The following is a 22,408-nucleotide window of genomic DNA, read 5'->3' as shown; positions in this document are numbered from 1 at the left end:
TTGCATTTGGGCAGAATCCCAAAGCTATGGATGGGAGGCTGGAGCTAAACAGCATTAGGGGTGGCTATAAGGCCCTGCAGAACTGCAGTGGCAAAGCCTGCCCTGGACTTAGAGTAGAGAGGCAAATGATAATGCTTTGTAAAAGTGTGAACAGAACTCCAAGTAGCGGCCTCTAGAATGTCTTTGGTTGGTATTCCTCTGAGAAAAGCTGCTGATGTAGCTGCAGCCCTGGTGGAATGAGACCTAATGCCCTTGGGCACAGGTTTGCCATGGTGTAAGTAGCAGAAACAAATGCAGTGGCTTATCCACTTTGAAATAGTCTGTTTTGAAATAGCCTTTCCCTCTGATCCTGCAGCAACTGTCACTAGTAACTGTTCAGTTTTTCTTACAGATTTAGTCCTGCTCAAGTAGAATCTTAGCTATCTGTGTACGTCCAATGAATGCAGAATCCTCTCCCCCTTGTTCTGCGGATTTGGATAAAAAGTTGGCAAATGAATAGGTTGGTTAAGAGCCACATTGGAAACCACCTTACGCATAAATGAAGGATTGGTCCTCAGGGACACACTGTCTGGGTAAAAAGTGATAAAAGGCTCCACTAGCCATGAGGGCCTGTAGCTCTGAAACTCTTCTTGCTGAAGTAATTGCCAGGAGCAGAAATGTTTTCCATGATAAGAACTTTAGATCTGCAGTAGCAGCTGGTTCAAATGGACGCAGGGTGAGCTTTTCCAACACACAATTAAGGTCCCTTGCAGGAATTGGTGACCTTCTGGGAGGTCTTAAATTTTTGGCCCCTCTAAGACACTGCTTTAGTAAAAGATGAGAAAAGATTAGTGGCTCTGTGTTGTAATGAGCCGAGATGGCAGAGGCATGGATTTTTATTGATAAAAAAGATAGGCCTTTGTCAAGCATCTCAGTCAAGTATTGTAAAATCTGAGGAATATTTGGCTCTGCTGTATCAGTTCCTTGTGCTTGATTCCAAGCACAGAATCTCTTCCATTTATCAGCATAAGATTTTCTAGTACTAGGCCTTCTGGCTTCCAAAATGACATCCATCACAGCTTTACTGAGAGGTGCTGTTTGAATAACTACATGATCAGCCATGCTGCCAGGTTCAGTGTTTGGAGCTGATTGTGCAGGATTTGATTGTTTTGCTGGGACAGTAAGTGAGTTATTTGAGGTAAGTACCAAGCTGGGAATTGAGACATGTTCCTTAGGATTAGGTACCAGTATTGGCGGGGCCAGTCCGGGGCAATTAGTATCATCTTTGGTTTCTCTTGTCTGCCTTTTAGTAGTAAATTGGGAAGAGGAGGCAGAAGAGGAAAGGTGTAAACTGATAGGTTTTTCCAACCGAAGGACAGGACGTCCACTTTCCATGCTGGTCTGTGATAAGTCCTTGTGCAGAATTTTTTCAGTTGATAATTCCGAGGAGAGGCAAATATGTCTATGTCCGGTCTCCCCCATTTCCTTATTACCATGCTGAAGACTTGTGGATCTAGTTTCCACTTGTGAGGGTCCATAAGGTTTCTGCTTAAATCGTCTGCCAGAGTATTTTGCTTTCCTGGCAGGAAATGAGCTTGAAGATGTACTTGGGTAAATCAAGGCTGTGCCCCACAGTGCCAAGGCTAGTCTGCAAAGGGGGTATGAGTGCGTGCCTCCCTGCTTATTTATATACCACATAACCCTGGTGTAGTTCATCTTTATCAGTAGCTTTCCTGGATAAAGTAAGTCCTTGAAGGCTGTCAGGGCATTTTGAACAGCTAACATCGCTTTTTGGTTGATATGCAGATGCATTTGTTTTGGGGTCCATATGCCTTGAATGCATCTTCCTGCCAGGTGGGCCCCCATGCATAATCTGCTGCATCTGTTGGTAAGGTTTGGCTGCCAGGGGGGTTGAGTGAAAGCCTGTCCCATGTTTTGGTGACATACCTTTGCCCACCATAGAAACTCCTGTTGTAGGCAGGGAATGAGAGGAATCATTGTTTCCAGACTGTGACAATGTTGACTTCATAAACATTTTAGGTACCATTGCAGTTTCCTCATATGCAGTCTTGGATATGGAATCAGTAGGATGCAGGATGCCATGAACCCCAAAGCCTGCACAGTTTGTCTTGCAGATAATTGGGTTTTTGTTGCCATCAGTTTGAAGTAAGTAATCAGTTGCCTTTGTTTGGCATGAGGTAAGCCATCTGGGCAGTTGTATTCAAGCTTGCACCCAAGAATGTTATCTTTTGAGAGGGTACCAGTTGTGATTTCTTTTCATTTGTGTACCCTAGAGGCATGTTAGAAGCCTTTTCACAAATACCAGGTGCTGAAGAAGAATGTCCTTGTTCTCTGCTTGAATGAGACAATCATTCAAGTAAGGATATATTTGTATACTTTTTTGTCTGCAAAATGCAATTACTGGTGCCAGGCACTTTGTAAAGACCCTGGGCACAGTAGATAAGCCAAAGGGCAGTGCAGAGAATTGGCAATGCATAGAGCCAGCCTTGAAATGGAGGTATCTTCTGCACGATTTCCTTATTGGGATATGCAGGTATGCCTCTCTTAGGTCTAATGTCACCAGCCAAGCGTTTTTGCCCAGCATGGGCAGAAGCTGCTGCAAAGTTAACATTTTGAATTTTGGAATGTCCAGGTATGTGTTCAAAATTGATAAGTCCAGCATTGGGCGCCAGGCCTTGTCTTTTCTGGGTACCAAGAACAGTCTTGAATAAAAACCTTGTCCTTTTTCCTGTTCTGGTACTGGCTGAATAGCCCCCATATCCATGAGGGACGTAACCTGTTTCTGTGCCTCTGCCCATTGATTTTTTGGCAGATCTGGCCAACCGTTTGCCATTGGCAGCGGATGGAAGTGGAATCTGTATCCCTGAGATACTATGTTTAGCACCCACTTGTCCTGGGTTATTAACTGCCAATTTTGAGCAAAAAGTGCTAATTTTAGCCCTAAGGGTGCTGCCAAAAGGTAAGTGCTTGGTGATGGCAGGGAGAAGTCATTGATACTGTTTACTGTAGGGTTGCGCTTTATTTCCTCCAGATTTGGAGGTAGAAGCACCCCATTGCTTTGACCTTTAAGAATCTTGAGACTGGTATCTAGAACCTTTAGGGCGCCTGGATTTGCCCTGCTGAGCTCTGTCGGACACAGGAAAGGACCAATTTTTTGTAGGCCAGTGTCTCCTGAATCTTGGTGGCTGCACTTGTAAGAAGTCTTTTACAGTTTGCATAGACTTAGCTTTGTCTTCCATTTTCTTTAAAACCTCTTCTGCCTTAATACCAAACAGAGTATCATGCTGTAAAGGTGCATCCAGCAATTTAGCTTTAACATGATCAGGCAAATTTTGCTCTTTTAGCCAGGCATGCCTCCTAATTACAGATTCAGTAACTGCGGTCCTGCAGGAGGCCTCTAAGGAATCAAAACCACATTGCAAAGTATGCTTTCCAACTTGTTCTGCTGCATGCAATAATTCCTGCAATTCTTTATTTTCTGCACATTCAGAAATCAACATCCCTTTCTGTTTCAGACATCCCATAACATGTTGTTGATACTTAAGCATATGAAACTGGCAGTTTAAGGCCCTAATTGTCAAGGTTGCAGATGTATAAATCTTCTTTCCCCATCTATCCAGTGCCCTTGAATCTCTGTCAGAGGGGGTAGGATGTTTTGCTGTTGAGGCCTTAACACTTTCGGACCCTGTGAAATAGTTTCAGGGTCAGCAGCAGGGTTTCTAAATAAAAATTTGTGTGGGTCAGGGACCCTGTAATATCTGTTTGGCTTGCTGGGAGCCGGAGGTAAAAAGTCTGGAGTCAAGCTTGACTCCCAAAACACATCATCCACAATGTCTAAAACAGGAGGTATGGCTAAAGGCCTATGCTGAGGGAGAAGAGGAAAATCCCTGAGCCTCTTTTTTGATTCTAAGAAATCTTGAGTCTCCCAGTGAAAATGCACCCTCAAAGTATGCAAGGTTTCTCCAAAAGAATAATCCTCAGGAGGTGATGCAGATGGAATAGATTCCTCTACATCAGAATCCTCACGGGGTGGTATAGATAATTCCTGATCAGAATAGTAATCAGAAGAAATAGAAACCTGATCTGAAGATTCATAATCGGTGTCTTGCCTAGGCCTCTTATCAGGAGGGGGTTGGGAACCCCTGATCAAGGTAATTAGGTCTTCAGCCATTTTGATCATCTGTTTTTTGGGCATAGAGTCCTGTGCACATGGCTCATGCATCAGCTTTTTAGCTTTATAAGTTGCTTTTGTCTTTGATTTTGAAGCTGACGTCGGTTTTATATAAAAATGTTGTGGCCTGAATACACCCTCAGAAGCCGGTGCCTGATCAGCGGCTCCGGACCCATCCGTGGGTACAATATTTTGAGAATCTAACGGCGTGCCAGACTCCACATGGGTCTCGGTAGGGGCCTGCGACTTGAAAGTAGCAGGTATCAGGGGCTGTGAAAGCACCTCATTGAGTACCGGCGACTGGCTTAGGAGAAGCTTTGTCGCCAGTTTTGGACCTCAACGGTCTCTCTCTGTCCTTTTCTTTGTTTTTTTTTGTGTACTCCGGCAGTCAGATTGCTATCCGATGACATTTCAGGGTAGTTAAATCTGTTTCCAAAATATTTTGAGGCAAAGATATACCGATGCTTAATAGTGCATTGGTTAAATCTAGCACATAACCGACAGCCAGGCATGTTATGATCAGGGCCTAGGCAAGGAATACAGTATAAATTAAAATCCTTATGAGGTATTTACAAGTAATACAATTATTAACTTTTTTTGACATTGGTATGGAGCAAGAAAAAAGTTTTCCCAATGGGGTACTTAACTTTAGTGAAGACTTCGGTTCTAAAACTCGAACTTGAAAATTTCAGGAGTCAGCCGACTGGCACTTACAAACTGCTTCTGCTTCGGGCACCACGCGGCAAGAAAGATTAAAGAAAATGGCATTGGTTGCTTGTTTTATACCCCTGACGACCTGACGTCATGGAATAGGAGACAGCAAAGGACGCAAGACTTTGGAATTCAGGCCGACTGAGGGCAACCTGCCAGCAGATTACCCAAATGTAATGACTGCAACAGTGAAACACGAAGAACATCCACATTGCAAAGTATGCTTTCCAACCTGTTCTGCTGCATGCAATAATTCTTGTAATTCTTTAATTTCCACACATTCAGAAATCAACATCATTTTCTCTTTCAATAATCCCATAACATGGTGTTGCTATTTAAGCATATGAAACTGGCAGTTTAAGGCCCTAATTGCCAAGGTTGCAGACGTATAAACCTTTTTTCCCATCTATCCAGCACCCTGGAATCTCTATCAGAGGGGGTAAGACTCTTAGCTGTTGAGGCCTTTATACATTTGGGACCCTGTGAAATAGTTTCAGAGTCAGCAGCAGGATTTTTGACTAAAAATTTGTGGGAGTCAGGAACGCTGTAATATGTCTGGCTTACAAGGAGATAGAGGTAGGGAATCTGGAGCCATGCTTGATTCCGAAAACAAATCAATAATGTCTAATACAGGAGGTATGGCCAAAGGCCTATGCTAAGGAAGAAGGAGGAAATCCCTAATCCTCTTTTTTGACTCTGAGAAATCCTGACTCTCCCAATGAAAATGTTCCCTCAAAGTATGCAAGGTTTCTCCAAAAGAATAATCTTCAGGAGGAGATGCAGATGGGATGGATTCCTCTGCATCTGAATCCTCATAGGGTGGTATAGAAAATTCTTGATCAGAAGAAGAATCAGAAGAAATAGAAACCCGATCTGCAGATTAATAATCAGTATCTTGCCTAGGCCTCTTATCAGGGGGGGGGGGGGGGGGGGCCCTGATCAAGGTAATGACGTCTTCAGCCATTTTGATCATCTGCTTTTTGGGCATAAAGACCTGAGCACGTGGCTCATGCATCGTTTTTTTAACATTAGAAGTTGCTTTTGTCTTAGTTTTTGAAGCTGGCGTCGGTTTTATATAGAAATTCTAAGGCCTGAAAACACCCTAAGAAGCCGGTGCCTGCTTAGCGGCTCCGGATACATCCGAGGGAGAGACATCCGCGGGTACAGTACTCTGAGAATGACGCGGCAAGCCAGACCCCACATGGGTCTCGGTAGAGTCCTGCAACTCAAAAGTAGCGGGTATCAGGAGGTGCAAAAGCGCCTCACTGAGTACCAGCGAACCGGCAACTGGCTTAGGAAAATCTTTGTCGTCGGTTTTGGACTTCGGTGGTCTGTCTCTGTCCTTTTCTTTGTGTTTTTTATGAACTCCGGTAGTCGGATTGCTATCAGACGACATTTCAGGATAATTAAATCTGGATCCAAAATATTTTGAAGCAAAGATATACCAACGCTTAATAGTGCGCTGGTTAAATCTAGCACAAAACCGACAGCAAGGCACTTTATGATCTGGACCTAGGCAAGGAATACAGTACAAATGAAAATCTTAATGAGGTATTTGCTTCCCACAAGTAATGCTATTATTAACTTTTACTGACATCAGTAAGGAGCAAGAAACAGTTTCCCCAATAGAGTACTTAGCTTTAATTGAAGACTTCGGTTCTGAAACTCGAATGCGAAAATTTCAGGAGTCGGCCGACCGGCACTTGCGAACTGCTTCTGCTACAGGCACCGCGCGGCAAGAAAGACTAGAGAAAATGGTGTCGGCTGCATGTTTTATACCCCTGACGACCTGACATCATGGAAGAGGAGATAGCAACAGATGCAGGACCCAAGACTTTGACATTCAGGCCAACTGAGGGCAACCTGCCAGCAGATTACTTCAAATGTAATGACTGCAACAGTGAAACACGAAGAACATCTGATCCCTGTAGGACTCCACTTGTGACTGGCCTCTTTGTAGAGGTGGACTCCCCAACTCTATCTTCCTAGGTCCTGTCTGTGAGCCAAATGGCTATCCGCCAGATGGCATATGAGTTTGTACCTAACCTCTTAAGTTTGTCAACAATGCCTGAGTGGGTATTGTGTCAAATGCCTTGGCCAGGGCAAGGTAGGCAGTGTGAACAATTCTGCCCTCATCCGCTGCTTTGGTGACCTTCTCAAAGAAGTCCACCAGGATGAGTAGGTATGATCTGCCCTTGATGAAGCCAAACTGGGTTGGGTCCAGTGTCTGGAGGTTTACTATATCTGTACTGATCATCTCCATAATAATGCTTTCCATGGCTTTACATTTCAGACTAGTGAGACTTATGGGTCTGTAGTTATAAGGGTCTGTAGAAGGCCCATCTTCGTGCAGAATAAAGTTTGCCCGAGTGCTGTTATGTCCCTGTGATGAAGGTCAGCAAGTGCAAGAGTCTGAACAGAGAAACACGCCTGACTTCCATGCAGAAGAAATGCATCAGGACCTGAGAGATCCCGAACAAAGGTTAGGTAAGTAAACTAATGTTCATATTTTAAAGGACAGGTCCAGACCTTGATGAGATCTGTATTTCATTATGTTCTGCTTTACAGGACATGCAGAAAATACCACCAAACGATATCAATACAACTATCAAAAAAAAAAAAAAACACCACTTTGCTCTACAGAATCCAAACTCTAACATTCCAACACTTTCTTTAGAGTAAGAAAAATAGCCACAAGCACCAACAAACTGCCAAATTAATAACAAAACAACTAGAACAAAGGGAAAAAAAAAGGTGAGATGGGGTCAGATTCCAAAAGAGTTGTCTTCAATGTAAATGCCTTATGGACTTGAGGTAAAAGCCTATCCTGATTCCAAAAGACTTGCTTTTAGTACAAGTGACTTACGTAAATTTAAAGCTTATATATAAACAGTCTTACACTGGCTACCGGACTGAAAACCATCCTGGTCTCAATATAAGTGACTTAATTCTGATGCAAGTCACTTACATTAAAAGCAAGTGTTTTGAAATCATGCCCAGTATAAAATGTCAAGGCCTACTGAAAGAAAGGAGTACAGTCAAAAATATCCAGAAAGTACAGTTGTGTACACTTACCATAAATGTAGATGTTCGAGTGTATTCAATGTTGCAGTCATTACATTTGTGTTATCTGCTTGCAGGTAGCCCTCAGTTGGCCTGATTAACAAAGTCTTGGGTCCAGCGTCAGTTGCTGTCCCTTTTCTTCCATGACGTCAGGGGTATAAAACATGCAGCTGACGCCATTACATCAGTTGTTATTGCCCCAGATATCAGGTGCCCTCCTAATGGGAAGCAATTAAATATAAAAGTACAATGATATATCTCCAACAAAAAAGCAAATAAACCAAAAAGAATTTTAAGCATAGTAAAGGAAAGTAGAGGTATAGCCAAAAGAAGTTAGGGGATGGAGGGAGGGTAACCAGGACTGCAACAGTGAATACACTCGAACATCTACATTTATGGTAAGTGTACACAACTGTACTATGTTCTTCGTGTTTCACTGTTGCAGTCATTACATTTGGGTAGATTCCCAAAGCTATGTTTGGGAGGAGGAATTTAGACAGCATCAGGACCAGCTGTAAGGCCCAGCATGACTGCAGTGGGAAAGCAAGTTCTGGATTTAGAGAACACAGGCAAATTATAATGCTTGGTAAAATATGTACAGAACTCCAGGGTAGCAGCTTCTAGGATGTCCCTGGTAGGGACACTTCCGAGAAAGGCTGTAGAGGTAGATGCAGCCCTGGTGGAGTAAGGTCTGATCTCCTGGGGGATAGGTTTTCCATGGTGCTTACAGCAGAAATGAATGCAATGGCCTATCCATTTAGAAATGGTTTGCTTTGAAATAGCCTTCCCCTCTGCCCCTGCAGCAAATGCCACCAGCAGTTGTTCAGATTTCTTTTGAGGTTTAGTCCTGAAAGTAGAATCTAAGTTGCCTGTGCACATCTAAGGAATGCAGTATCCATTCCCCTTTGTTCTGTGGATTGGGAAAGAAGGTTGGCAAATGAATGGACTGATTAAGAGCCACACTGCATACCATCTTGGGCATGAAGGAGGTATTGGTTCTGAGGGACACCCTGTCCGCATGAAAAATGATGAAAGGCTCCACTGCCATAAGGGTCTGTAATTTAGATATCCTTCTAGCTGACGTGATTGCTAAAAGGAAAGCTGTTTTCCAAGAAAGAAATTTAAAGTCTGCAGTAGCAGCTGGCTCAAAAGGAGGAAGAGTGAGTTTCTCCAAAACAAAGTTAAGGTCCCAGGCTGGAGTTGGAGCTCTCCTGGGTGGTCTCAAATTTTTGGCCCCTCTGAGGAACTGCTTGAGAAGTGGATGAGAGAAGAGGGGAGGTTCTGTGTTACAATGAGCTGAAATGGCTGAGGCATGGATTTTAATGGAGGAAAAAGACAGGCCCTTGGGAAGCATCTCAGTTAAGTATTGTAAAATCTGAAGCAAATTGGGTTCTGCTGTGCTCATCCCTTGAGATTGGTTCCAGGCACAGAATCTTTTCCATTTTTCAGCATAAGATTTTCTAGTACTTGGCCTTCATGCCTCTAAAATAACAACCATCACAGGTTTGCTGAGGGATGGTAAAGGAGAGATTATGTAATTAGCCAGACTGCAAGGTTCAGTGTTAAAAGCTGAGGGTGCAGAATCTAGTTCGCCTGCTGGGACAAAATACAGTTTTGTACCTACCATAAATGTAGATGTTCGAGTGTACACCCTGCTGCAGTCATCACACTAGGGTTATCCTGTCGTCAGGCGGTCCCCGCAGTCGGCCAGAATTCCAAAGTCTTGGTCTGGCGTCGGTTGCTGTCGCTTCTTCCCTGACGTCAGTGCGCCAGGGGTATATATAATGCATCCGACGCCATTTTCTTCAGTTTTTCTTGCCCCAGATGTCAGGTGCCCCCAAAAAGGTGGTCAGTAATTAGTACCAATTTAAGAAATTTTAGCACAAACACAAAATCCCTCCAGCTATAAGCAAATACATCAGGAAGGTATTGTAGAGATTTAGCCAGTTAGATCAGAGGGGGTGGAAGGAGGGTAACCTGGACTGCAGCAGGGTGTACACTCAAACATCTACATTTATGGTAGGTACAAAACTGTACTATGTTCATCGTGTTACCCTGCTGCAGTCATCATACTTGGGTAAAATCCCAAAGCTAAGGATGGGTGGAGGAGTCATAGAGGGTTAGAGGAGGCTAGAAGGCCCTGCAGAACTGCAGTGGCGAAGCCAGCTCTAGTCTTAGAGTAAAGTGATAAGTGATAGTGTTTGGTAAAGGTGTGTACTGAACTCCAAGTAGCAGCTTCCAAAATCTCCTTAGTTGGAACCCCCCTGAGGAAGGCTGTTGCTCTGGTAGAGTAGGGTCTAATGGTAGCAGGAACTGGTTTTCCATGATGGGTATAGCAAAAATGAATGCAATGTCCTATCCATTTGGAAATGGTTTTGATATAGCCTTCCCTTGTGAAGCTGTAGCATAGGATACAAAGAGCTGGTCAGATTTTCTGAAAACCTTAGTTTTATCCAAGTAGTAACGAAGCTGCCTGTGAATGTCAAAGGAATGCAGGAGTCTTTCTCCTTTGTTCTGTGGATTGGGGAAGAAGGTGGGTAAGTGGATGGTTTGATTTAAAGCCACACTGGAAACCACCTTAGGCATGAAGGAAGGATTAGTTCGTAGGGAAACTCTGTCTTGATGGAAAATGAGGAAAGGTTCCACTGCCATTAGTGCCTGCAGCTCTGACACTCTTCAAGCTGAAGTTATTGCTAGCAGCAGGGCAGTCTTCCATGATAGAAATTGTAGATCTGCAGAGAAAGCTGGTTCAAAGGGAGGTAGCGTAAGTTTTTCCAGAACAAAATTGAGGTCCCATGTTGGTGTAGGTGCTCTCCTGGGGGGCCTAATGTTTTTTGCCCCTCTGCGGAACTGCCTTAGAAGTGGATGTGAAAATAAGGGTGGAGCCATGTTGTAGTGGGCTGAAATAGATGATGCATGGATTTTAATGGAAGAAAAAGAAAGTCCTTTGTGCAACATCTCAGTTAAATACTGTAGAATCTGAGGCATGTGAGGCTGAAGTGTGTTTTGGCCTTTAGCTTGGTTCCAGGCGCAAAACCTTTTCCATTTGTCCGAGTAAGCCTTCCTGGTGCTTGGCCTCCTAGCTTCCAGAATAACATCCATAACTGTTTGGGAAAGAGGAGCTGGCTGGATGCTTAGGTGATCTGTCATGCAGCCAGATTTAAAGTTTTGAGCTGGCTGTGTAGAATCTGATTGTTTTGCTGTGTGAGCAAATGGGCAATTTGTGGTAAAATCCAAGGTGGGCCCTGGGCCATATTCCTTAATAGTGGGTACCAGTGCTGGCGTGGCCAGTCTGGGGGCTATGAGCATCAGTCGTGGTCTCTCCTTTCTGACTTTCAAAACCACCTTTGTGAGGAGAGGCAATGGAGGGAAGGCATATACTGTCAGGTTTTTCTAACTGAATGAGAGTGCGTCCAGTTTCCAAGCTTGATGGTGAAGTGTCCTTGTACAAAATTTTGTTAGCTGATACTTTTGGGGGCTGGCAAACAGGTCTATGTCTGGAAGGCCCCATTTTTGAGTTATCATTGCAAATACTTGTGGATCCAGTTTCCACTTGTGGGGATCCATGATGTTTCTGCTGAGGTCGTCTGCCAATGTATTCTTTTTTCCTGGCAGGAATTGAGCTTGTAACTGAACTTGGTAAGCCAGTGCTGTGTTCCACAAGGTCATTGCTTGCCTGCACAGAGGGTAGGAGTGTGTACCCCCTTGTTTGTTTATGTACCACATTACTGTGATGTTGTCTGTCCTTATTGTAAGTTGCCCTAGATGTAATAGGTTCTTGAAGGCTGTCGGAGCATTCTGTACAGCTAGCATCTCTTTTTGATTGATGTGCAGATTCCTTTGATCTGCAGTCCATACGCCTTGAACGCACTGTCCTGCCATGTGTGCCCCCCAAGCATAGTCCGATGCATCTGTTGTCATAGTTTGCCTGGCTGGGGGCAAGGTGAAAGGCTGACCCTGTTGAGGTGGCATGCCTGTGACCACCATAGAAACTCCTGTTGTAGGCAGGGAATGAGAGATATCATTGTGTCCATGCTGTGGCTGTGTTGATACCATACGCTTTTCAGGTACCACTGTAATTTCCTCATATGCAGCTTTGCAAATGGTATTAGTAGTATGCAAGATGCCATGAAGCCCAAGGCCTGCAGAATTTTTCTTGCAGGGAGTTGGGTCTTTGTTGCCATTGTTTTGAAATATTGAGTCAGTTGTAGTTGTTTGTCTGTCGTCAGATAAGCCTTCTGGGCTGTTGTATTCAAGCTGGCACCCAGGAATGTCATACCTTGTGAGGGTACTAGTTTTGATTTCTTTTCGTTTACTGTGTACAAGCAACTTAGAAGATGTTTTACAAAAGCCAGATGTTGTAAGAGAATGTCCTTGCTTTCTGCTTGGATGAGGCAGTCGTCCAGGTATGGGTATATTCGAATTCTTCTTTGTCTGCAGTATGCAATTACTGGTGCCAGGCATTTTGTGAAAATCCTGGGCGCAGTAGATAAGCCAAAGGGCAGTGCAGAGAATTGGTAATGGGTTGAACCTGCAATGAAACGGAGGTATCTTCTGCAACTTTGTCTGATAGGGACATGCAGGTATGCCTCCTTGAGGTCCAACGTTACTAGCCATGCTTTCTTGCCCAACATGGGTATAAGCTGCTGTAGTGTTAGCATCTTGAATTTGGGTACTTGTAAGAAGGTGTTTAGAAGTGAAAGGTCCAGAATTGGTCTCCAGGCATTGTCCTTCCTGGGGACTAGAAAGAGTCTTGAGTAAAATCCTTGGCCTTGTTCTCATGTAGGTACCAGTTGAATGGCTCTCATGTCCATGAGAGCTGTAATTTGTTTTTGTGCCTCTGCCCATTGATTTTGTGGCAGGTTTGGCATTCCTCTTTTCACTGGGAAGGTGTGGAAATGGAATCTGTATCCTCGTGAAATTATGTCTAGGACCCATTTGTCCTTTGTGACAATGTGCCAGTTGTCTGAAAAAAGTGTGAGTTTTCCTCCCAAGGGGGCTGCCAAGAGAGTGTTGCTTGGCCAGATGAGGTGCAAGTCATTGAGTTTGCCTTCTGATAGTTTGGGACCTGTCTTCTCCTCCCTTCTGTGTTGCAGTGCCCCACTGTTGAGGTTTGTATTGGGCTTGTGGTTGTCCTCTGCCTCTTGGATGTCTGTATTTACCCCTCAGTGGTCTGTCAGTAGCTGGAAAGGACAAATTTTTTGTTGGCCAATTTCTGCTGAAGCGAGGGAGCTGTACCTGTAGAAAATCTCTGACTGCCTGCAAAGATTTTGCCTTATCCTCCATTTTCTTTAAGACTTCTTCTGCTTTAACTCCAAATAGAACATCCTGCTGTAAGGGAGCATCTAGAAGCTTTGCTTTAACATGATCAGGCAGAGTTTGTTCCTTTAACCAAGCATGCCTACGTATAACAGACCCAGTGACAGCTGCTCTGCAGGAAGCCTCCAAAGAATCAAACCCACATTGTAAAGTATGTTTGCCCACCTGTTCAGTTACATGCAACAGATCCTGCATTTCTTTCAATTCAGACTGTTGAGGGAGTGTGCTCATTTTTTGTTTTAACTGAGACATTAGAAATTGCTGATATTTTAGCATGTGAAATTGGCAATTTAGTGCTCTCATAGCTAGAGTGGCTGAGGTATAAACCCTTTTTCCCCCACCTGTCTAGTGCTCTGGAGTCCCTTTCAGAGGGTACAGGATTTTTTGCCATAGAAACCTTAGCCCCTCTAGGACCCTGGGAGATAGTCTCTGGATCAGCAACAGGGCTTTTATAAAGGAATTTGTGGGAATCAGGCACTCTATAGTATCTGTCAGGTTTGGCTGGAGCAGGAGGCAGAGAATATGGGTTCAAACTAGATTCTAAGTAAACATCATCCACAATGTCTAAAACTGGGGGGATGGAAAGTGGTCTGTGCTGGGGGAGTAAAAGAAACTCTCTGAGCCTTTTCTTTGAGTCAGAGTAGTCCTGACCTTCCCAGGGAAAAGGTTCCCTCATAGTGTGTAAAGTTTCCCCAAAGGAGTAGTCTTCAGGAGGAGAAGCTGAGGGAATAGAATCCTCAGCATCAGAATCTTCATAAGGGGAGAAGGAGTAATCTTGGTCCTCAGAGGAGCTGAGGAAATAGACACTTGATCAGAGGAGGCAAAATCTTCCTCTTGTCTAGGCCTTTTGTCGGGTGGGGGTTGGGAACCCCGGATTAAAGAGATCAAATCTTCAGCCATTTTAAGCATCTGTTTCTTAGGCATGGGGCCGTGAACTGGAGACTGAAGTGCAGTCTTTTTAGGTTTAATATTAGTCTTAAGGTTAGGATACGTTTTTATGGTGAGCGTCGTCGGTCTGAAGACGCCTTCAGAAACCGAAGGTGTTTCTGCAGCACCATCTCTTTCTGCAGTGTCGTCGGTAGGGGCTAAACAAAATGGCTGCGTTGGCCTAGCACTCTCTGCCAAAGGCTCCGAAGCAGTCTCAGGTTCCAAATCTGCGGTAGTCAGGGGCTGCGTCGGAGCCTCACCGGAGACAGTCGGTTGCTCTGACGGCATTGTGTAGTTAAATTTTCTACCGAAGTAGTGTCGTGCAAAATCAAAGCGTCTTTTTATAGTATGCTTATTAAACTTAGCACAAAAACGACAACCAGTGACGTCGTGGTCTGGGCCTAGGCAAGGTATGCAGTAAGAATGAAAATCCTTATGAGGTATTTGCTTCCCACAAGAAATACAATTGTTAACTTTTTCTGACATCGGTCTGAGGCAAGAAGAGTTTCCCCAACGGGGTACTTAGCTTTATTGAAGACTTCGGATTTGAAATTCGACTTCGAAAATCTCAGGAGTCGGCCGACCGGAACTTGCGAACTGCTTCTGCTTCGGGCACCGCATGGCAAGAAAGACTGAAGAAAATGGCGTCAGATGCATTATATATACCCCTGGCGCACTGACGTCAGGGAAGAAGCAACAGCAACTGACGCCGGACCAAGACTTTGGAATTCCTGCCGACTGCGGGACCGCCTGATGACCGGATAACCCTAGTGTGATGACTGCAGCAGGGTAACACGAACATCAGAAGGAGTCTGAGGCAGGTGCCATGGGGATAACTGTGACATACTGCGCAGGAGGGGGTATCAGTGTTGACGTGGCCAGTCTGGAGCAATCAAAATCATCCTTGGTTTGTCCTGTTTGATTTTTAGTAGTACTTTGGAGAGCAGAGGCACAGGTGGGAAGGCACAGACTGATAGTTTTTTCCATCTGAAGGACAGAACATCCACTTTCCAGGCTTGTTTGTGGGGAGTCCTTGTGCAAAATTTGTCCAATTTGTAATTCTGGGGGGAGGCAAACAGGTCTATATCTGGGCTCCCCCATTTGCTTGTCAACATGTTGAAAATCCTTGGTTCCAGTTTCCACTCATGTGGGTCCATGAGGTTTCTGCTCAGGCCGTCTGCCAATGTATTTAATTTTCCTGTTAGGAATTGAGCTTGTAGGTACACTTGGTAGCTCAAGGCTGTGTTCCACAATGCCATGGCTAGTCTGCAGAGGGGGTAAGAATGTGTACCCCCCTGCTTGTTTATGTACCACATAACAGTGGTGCTGTCCGTCTTTACCATTAGTTGTCCTGGAAGAATGTGGTCCTTGAAGGCTGTCAGAGCATTCTGTACAGCTAACATTTCTTTCTGACTGATATGCAGGTGCATTTGACTTGGGTTCCATTTGCCCTGAATGCACTTCCCTGCCAGGTGAGCACCCCATGCATAGTCTGCTGCATCTGTTAATAGGGTTTGGGCAGCAGGGGGTGGTGCAAAAGATGGTCCCTTGTTTTGGTGGTAGGCCTCTGCCCACCAAAGGAATTCTAGGCGTAGGCAAGATATGACAGGAATCATTGCTTCTAGATCCTGAGAATGTTGACACCATAGGCTTTTTAGATACCACTGTAGTTTCCTCATATGCAGTCTTCATATGGAATTAGAAGAATGCAGGCCATGAACCCCAAGGCTTGCAGTATTTGTCTTGCAGATAGCAGGGTTTTTGTGGTCACTTGTTTGAAGTAGGTTGTGAAATGAATTTGTTTCTCTGGCATGAGATAAGCCATCTAGGAAGCTGTATTCAAGCTTGCTCCCAGGAATATAATTTGTTGACAGGGTACCAGGTGTGATTTCTTTTTGTTTCTGTTGCACCCCAGACAAGTTAGACCCCTTTGTACAAAGGCCAGATGATCCAAAAGTACGTCCTGGCTTTCTGCCTGAATTAGACAATCGTCCAGGTATGGGTATATTTGAATATTTCTTTGCCTGAAAAATGCAATAAGTGGAGCTAGGCACTTGGTGAATACACTGGGCGCAGCAGATAAGCCAAAAGGCAGTGCAGAGAACTGATAGCGCGTGTAGCCTGCTTTGAAGCGTAGGTACCTTCTGCAAGATTCCCTGATTGGGATGTGCAGGTAAGCTTCTTTTAAACCTAGTGTTGCCAACCAAGCATCTTTGCCTAGCATAGGAAGTAATTGGTGAAGAGTCAGCATCTTGAATTCTGGAATCTTCAAAAAGGTGTTTAGAGTAGACAGGTCCAAGATAGAATTGTATTTTCTGGGTACTAGGAAAAGTCTTGAGTAGAAACTTTGTCCCTTTTTCTCTTCTGGTACCAGCTGAATAGCCCCCATGCTTAAGAGAGAAAGTACTTGTTTTTGGGCCTCTGCCCACTGATTTGGGGGTAGGTCCGGCCACCTGTTTGGCATTGGCAATGTGTGGAAGTGAAATCTGTATCCCTGGGAAACTATATTTAAAACCAATTCGTCCTGGGCAATGAGATCCCAGTTCTTTGCATGAAGAGCAAGCTTCCCCCCAAAGGGGCAGTCAGTTGATAAGTGCTTGGATATTTTCAAAGGAAGTCATTGAGACAGTTTATCATGGGGGGGGGTCTTATTACTCCCAGATTTGGAAGTGGAGGCCCCCCACTGCTTAGTCCTGTGTATCCCCTGGGACTGAAACCTGGGTTTTTTGCTGTGCCTGGGTTTGGCTTGAGAAGACCTGGAAGGGGCTGGAAAGGACCAATTCTTAGAGGTCCAGTGCCTACTAAATCTAGGAGGCTGAACTTGTAAGAAATCTTTAACAGTTTGCATAGATTTAGCTTTATCTTCCATCTTTTTAAGAACTTCCTCAGCCTTGTTGCCAAACAGGCGGTCCTGAGTTAAGGGAGCATCCAACAATTTAGCTTTAACACGATCAGGCAACGATGGCTCCTTAAGCCAAGCATGCCTTCTAAGCACAGACCCAGTAACGGCAGCCCTGCAAGAGGCCTCTAAATGAATCAAAACCACACTGCAAAGTATGTTTTCCAACTTGTTCACCAGAATGCATTAAATCCTGTAATTCTTTATTTTCCACACAGTCAGGAATCAACATAATTTTCTGTTTAAGAAATTCAATAACATGTTGTTGATACTTTAACATATGAAACTGGCAGTTTAAACCCCTAATGGCCAAGGGTGCAGACGTGTAAACCTTCTTACCCCATCTATCCAGCGCCCTTGAGTCTCTATCAGAAGGGGTAGGATTTTTAGCAGTAGAAGCCTTAAGGCCCTTGGGCCCCTGTGAAATAGTCTCTGGATCCGCAATAAGATTTTTAAAAAGGAACTTGTGTGACTCAGGGACCCTGCAATATCTGTCAGGTTTTCTGGGAGCAGGAGGCAAGGAATCAGGGGCCAAACTAGATTCTGAAAAAGCATCAACAATGTCTAGTAAAGGAGGAATAGCTAAAGGCCTATGCTGAGGTAGGAGTAAGAAATCCCCAAGCCTCTTTTTTGAATCAGAAAAATCCTGGCTTTCCCAGTGGAAATGCTCCCTTAGAGTATGTAAGGTTTCCCCCCAAAAAAAATCCTATGGAGGGGAAGCAGAGGGAATGGAGTCCTCTGCATCAGAATCCTTATAAGTAGATAAGGGCAAATCCAGATCATCAGAAGAATCAGAAAAAACAGAATCCTGATCATAAGATTCATAAACAACTTCAGTCCTAGGCCTCTTAGAGGGGGGGGGGGGGGTTGACTACCCATGATTAGAGTTGTTAGATCTTAAGCCATTCTTATCATTTGTTTTTTAGGCATAGAGGCCTGAACATGTGGCCTGGACGTCGTTTTTTTAGGCATGGTTTGACATTTAGGCCTAAGTGAAGAAGGAGGCGTTGGTTTAATATGCAAATACATAGGCCTGAATACACCCTCAGAAGCCAGTGCCTGCAGAGCGGCTCCGGACACATCCAAGGTAGGGACATCCACGAGTTCCATAGGTGAAGCATCTCGTGGCATACTGGACTCCAAATGGGTCTCAGTAGAGGCCTGCGAATCAGAAGTTGCGGGTATCAGGGGCTGTGAAAGCGTTTCACTTACTACCGGCGAACTGGCGACTGGCTTAGGAGAAATGTTGTCGGCAGTTTTGGACCTCGGTGGTCTATCTCTGTCATTATCCTTGCATTTTATTGGAATTCCGGTAATCGGATGGCTAATAGACAGCATTGCTGGATAATTAAACCGAGAACCAAAATATTTAGAGGCGAAAATATACCGACGACGGACAGTGCGCTGATTAAATAAAAGCACAAAACCGACAGCAAGGTACGTTGTGGTCAGGGCCTAGGCAAGGAATACAGTACGAAAGAAAATCTTTATGAGGCATTTGCTTTCCACAAGTAATGCAATTACTAACTTTTACTGACAACGGTCAGGAGCAAGAAAAAGTTTCCCCAACAGAGTACTTAGCTTTAGTTGGAAGACTTCGGTTCTGAAGCTCGAAAATGAAAATTTCAGGAGTCTGCAGACTGGCACTTGCGAACTGCTTCTGCTTCGGGCACCGCACGGCAAGAAAGACTGATGTAATAGTGTCGGCTGCATGTTTTATACCCCTGACAACCTGCCGTCATGGAAAAAGGGACAGCACCCGACACAGAACCCAAGACTTTGTTAATCAGGCCGACTGAGGGCTACCTGCAAGCAGATAACCCAAATGTAATGACTGCAACAGTAAAACACAAAGAACAGCCAGAAAAAAATTAAAAAACCCAAAATGATCTGTTCTTTAAACTGATAATACACTAACAATGTAAATGTGAAATGCCTGACAGAAAATAAGCAATTAAGTACAATACTCAGGCTGGGTCTGTTTCTCCAATGCTGGCTGAACATACACACGAGAGATCGAGAGAGAAAGTTTAAATGGAAGAGTACTGTGGGTAAAAGGGTAAGTGACAGTAATCTAGAACATTTTTCAGATGTCTAAAGGCCTACTTTTTCAAGCTATTCCTAATGTGTTGTTCTGTAAGTACACATTACACCCTCCTATCTAAACTGCCTGAAGGTGTCATTTGCTTCATATGCATATAACCTTGCAGGTTTACTTGTAATTCTACTTTGTAATTTCCAGACACCTGGGTACATGCTAATGCCCCCACTCTAGTTCAAATCCATTTTTCCATGCTGAAGATGTCCGTGAGAGTTACAATGGCAAAGATTGGGAACCCACTTGCTTTAAATGGATACAATGTCAACCTGTTAGAGCCCAAAGCTTTACCCCACCTTCGACCGAGATGTGGAGAAATTTTCTGCACATCATATTTGTGTAGGCAGCTCTACTGAGCCACTGTGGAACTTCACTACCTCTATACACTTTCAGCAATAGCTGCCATTGCTGCCTTGAATCCACACTGGTTGCCTGCATCTATGTCAGATGCTGCAGCACATACCTGTCTGTATGTGACGACACTGCAACCCATCTGTAACCATCGTTGCCTAACTGTATGCACTGCTGACTTACATTCCTTAGCTACACTACTACAATCTTCTGTGCTACTCCTGTCATTCTCTAACAATTTCATTATTCTACACAAATAGTGTTTCAATTCATCTGTATGCTCTTCTATGCTAATAAACTATCATAGCAGTTATTGTATAAATGTAACACATTTCTGTTTCCCAAACATACTGGATATTGTGTTCATAATGTCTTTCTTTAGCAGCACCAAGCATTGAGGCTGCACAACACTGCCACACACATCACCATTCTATGCTATGTTTAACAAATTTGACACCCACATTCACACTGGGTTTGATGTTTCTTGTACTTCTACTTTTATGCTGCCTGATTACCCTAATGACAACATGGAGTTCATGGTAATGTTTTGATCTATCCTCCACTGAAACTTCAAGAATGAGACTACTATGTCCTACCCTGAGACAGAGTATACACTTTGATTTAAAAAGGGAAATGTGGTAAATTGCAATGAAATGCCATTAACTGGTATTTTTTTCAGATAATAATACAATGCAGATCTACAGCACCAGAATCTGAGGAAAGCAGCAGGTAATACTAGCCATCAAAATTACCTTTTTTCTCCCCATACTTAGAGCATGCACAAAAACATTTTACCATTGCTCCAGAAAACATATTAAGGTTTGGTTTTGTTTAGCTTCCTTACTTTGAAGTCCCCATAGATGCAGGAAGGGCTGTATCTGGCATCAGATTTGCTTGTTGCTCAGGAGTGGGGACCCCCATTGATACTGCTGCTGTTGTTGCTGCAGCTGCTCCTCCTCCTCCACTTCCAGCACTAAGGTTCATCTGATTAGGACCTGGAAAACCAAAAACAGATAAATCGGTTAGGATAACATTAATAGGTTTCTGGATTAAAAAAAAAAAAAAGTAATTCCTATTTCTCCCCACTTCACCACACATTCCCATTAATTAGTCACTGCAACAACATAATAACCTTAAGCATAACCCTACCCACCAGCAGCCAAGCATTTCTTATTTCTACTTCTAACTCTCTACACAATGTTTTAAATCAAGTAAAGAGTGGAACAGTGTGGTGGACAAAAAGCACCTCAGTACATAACAGTATGAAGTGAATCTAGATGTCTCAATGACAAATGCAGGAAAAGGACAAATCAAAAAGCCTATTACGATTAAAATGTCATCAACTTCACAATATTAACAATTCAACATCTACAGAGGTTAAAACATGCTTATGTTGTGCAGAAATGGCTAATTAAATAAAACTTAGTACCTGCACCATACATACCTGAATTGCCTTCAACCAAAAATTCTGTTTTGTTACACTTCTATAAAAAATATATCCCTCTTCAAACACCACACCCCAAGTTAGTGTTAATTTGTACCTCACACTCCTTACCAAGTGTATTCAACGCTCTCTGTTGCTGATGACTTTGCGATTGAGCCGTTTGTTGACCTTGTACCTGGGGCTGTAGCTGTGTTTGGGACTGATTACCATATGGCAAACCTAAGGCAGCATAGGCTCGCTGCATGGAGCTGGGATCAATTGGATTTGCAGTGCCAATTGATGGTGAATTCTGCTGACCTGTTCCTACTGTACCAATAGGATTCGGAATTCCAGTCTGGGGACCTAGTACAGCTAAAATAAAAACACAAAAAAAAATCTAAGACACTATCCACTGTTTATACCCCCCCCCCCCAAAGAAAAGCTGATTATACTGTAAAACAGGTATTAAGCATGACCCACCAAAACCTGATTGCAAGATAAAGATACAGAATAAAATCAGGTGTACCACAGACAATACCCCCCCCCCCCCCAACACATGAACATTTTCACCTGGACAAAGAAAACTCTTCCTTTAATCAACTCCTTTTTAAAACAGAAGGCAGCAAAAAGTACAGTTGTGTACACTTACCATAAATGTAGTTGTTAGAGTGTATTCACTGTTGCAGTCATCGCACTTGGGTTATCTGCCTGCAGGTAGCCCTCAGTCAGCCCGAATACCAGATTCTTGGGATTTCTGCATAGGATGCTGTCGCCTCTTCCATGACGTCAGGTCGCCAGGGGTATAAAACATGCAGCCGATGCCATTACTTCAGTTTTTCTTGCCCCAGATGTCAGGAGACCCCAAAATAGGAAGCAATCACATGGTGTGAAACACCTCTAGTAAAAAGTAAATACCATTTCCATAAGATATGGCCAAAAAAGAGGATAGGTAGAAGGTAGAGAAAACACAGGGGGCTGGAGGGAGGGTAACCAGGACTGCAACAGTGAATACACTCGAGCATCTTCATTTATGGCAAGTGTACACAACTGTACTATGTTCTTCGTGTTTCACTGTTGCAATCATCACACTTGGGTTGATTCCCCAAAGATGAGGTTTTACAAAGTCCCTGATGACTACAAGTTCCTAATTAAACCACCTTTGGCTGACCGAGCTGTTACTGCAGTATCACCAGACAGACAGTCTAGGCAATTGCCTTCTGCTTCCCTACTGCCATCCGATAAAGACAGCAAAACCATTGACAGGATGGGGAAAAAGGCATGCAACTCTCCTCAACCCTAGCTTTCAGGGCTATACAATACCAAACCCACATGATGAAGACCTAGTCTCTCAGGCCTCCACCTTGTTGGCTACCACCCTGGACTGTCCAGCCAAATCTGACATTTCCTCCAAATTGTCACTGGCCACCTAAGTTGCCAGACACTCTA

The 22,408-nt window shown here is 43.9% G+C and overlaps 1 protein-coding gene across 1 annotated transcript in view; it reads right to left on the bottom strand.

The window, feature by feature from the left end:
• Positions 1-22,408, bottom strand: part of LOC122816509 (CREB binding protein) — a gene marked incomplete in the record, with an annotated part of 4,149,155 nt that overhangs the window by 3,282,042 nt on the left and 844,705 nt on the right. Inside the window, 2 exon segments of the mRNA XM_044089341.1 lie at positions 20,384-20,534; positions 21,095-21,334. Coding sequence (XP_043945276.1) covers positions 20,384-20,534; positions 21,095-21,334 — 391 coding nt within the window.

The sequence above is a fragment of the Protopterus annectens genome, chromosome 12.part0 (genome assembly GCF_019279795.1).
Source record: "Protopterus annectens isolate FY-2018-M chromosome 12.part0, PAN1.0, whole genome shotgun sequence".
Lineage (NCBI taxonomy): Eukaryota > Metazoa > Chordata > Ceratodontiformes > Protopteridae > Protopterus > Protopterus annectens.
This window is presented reverse-complemented; position numbering and strand designations above follow the sequence as displayed.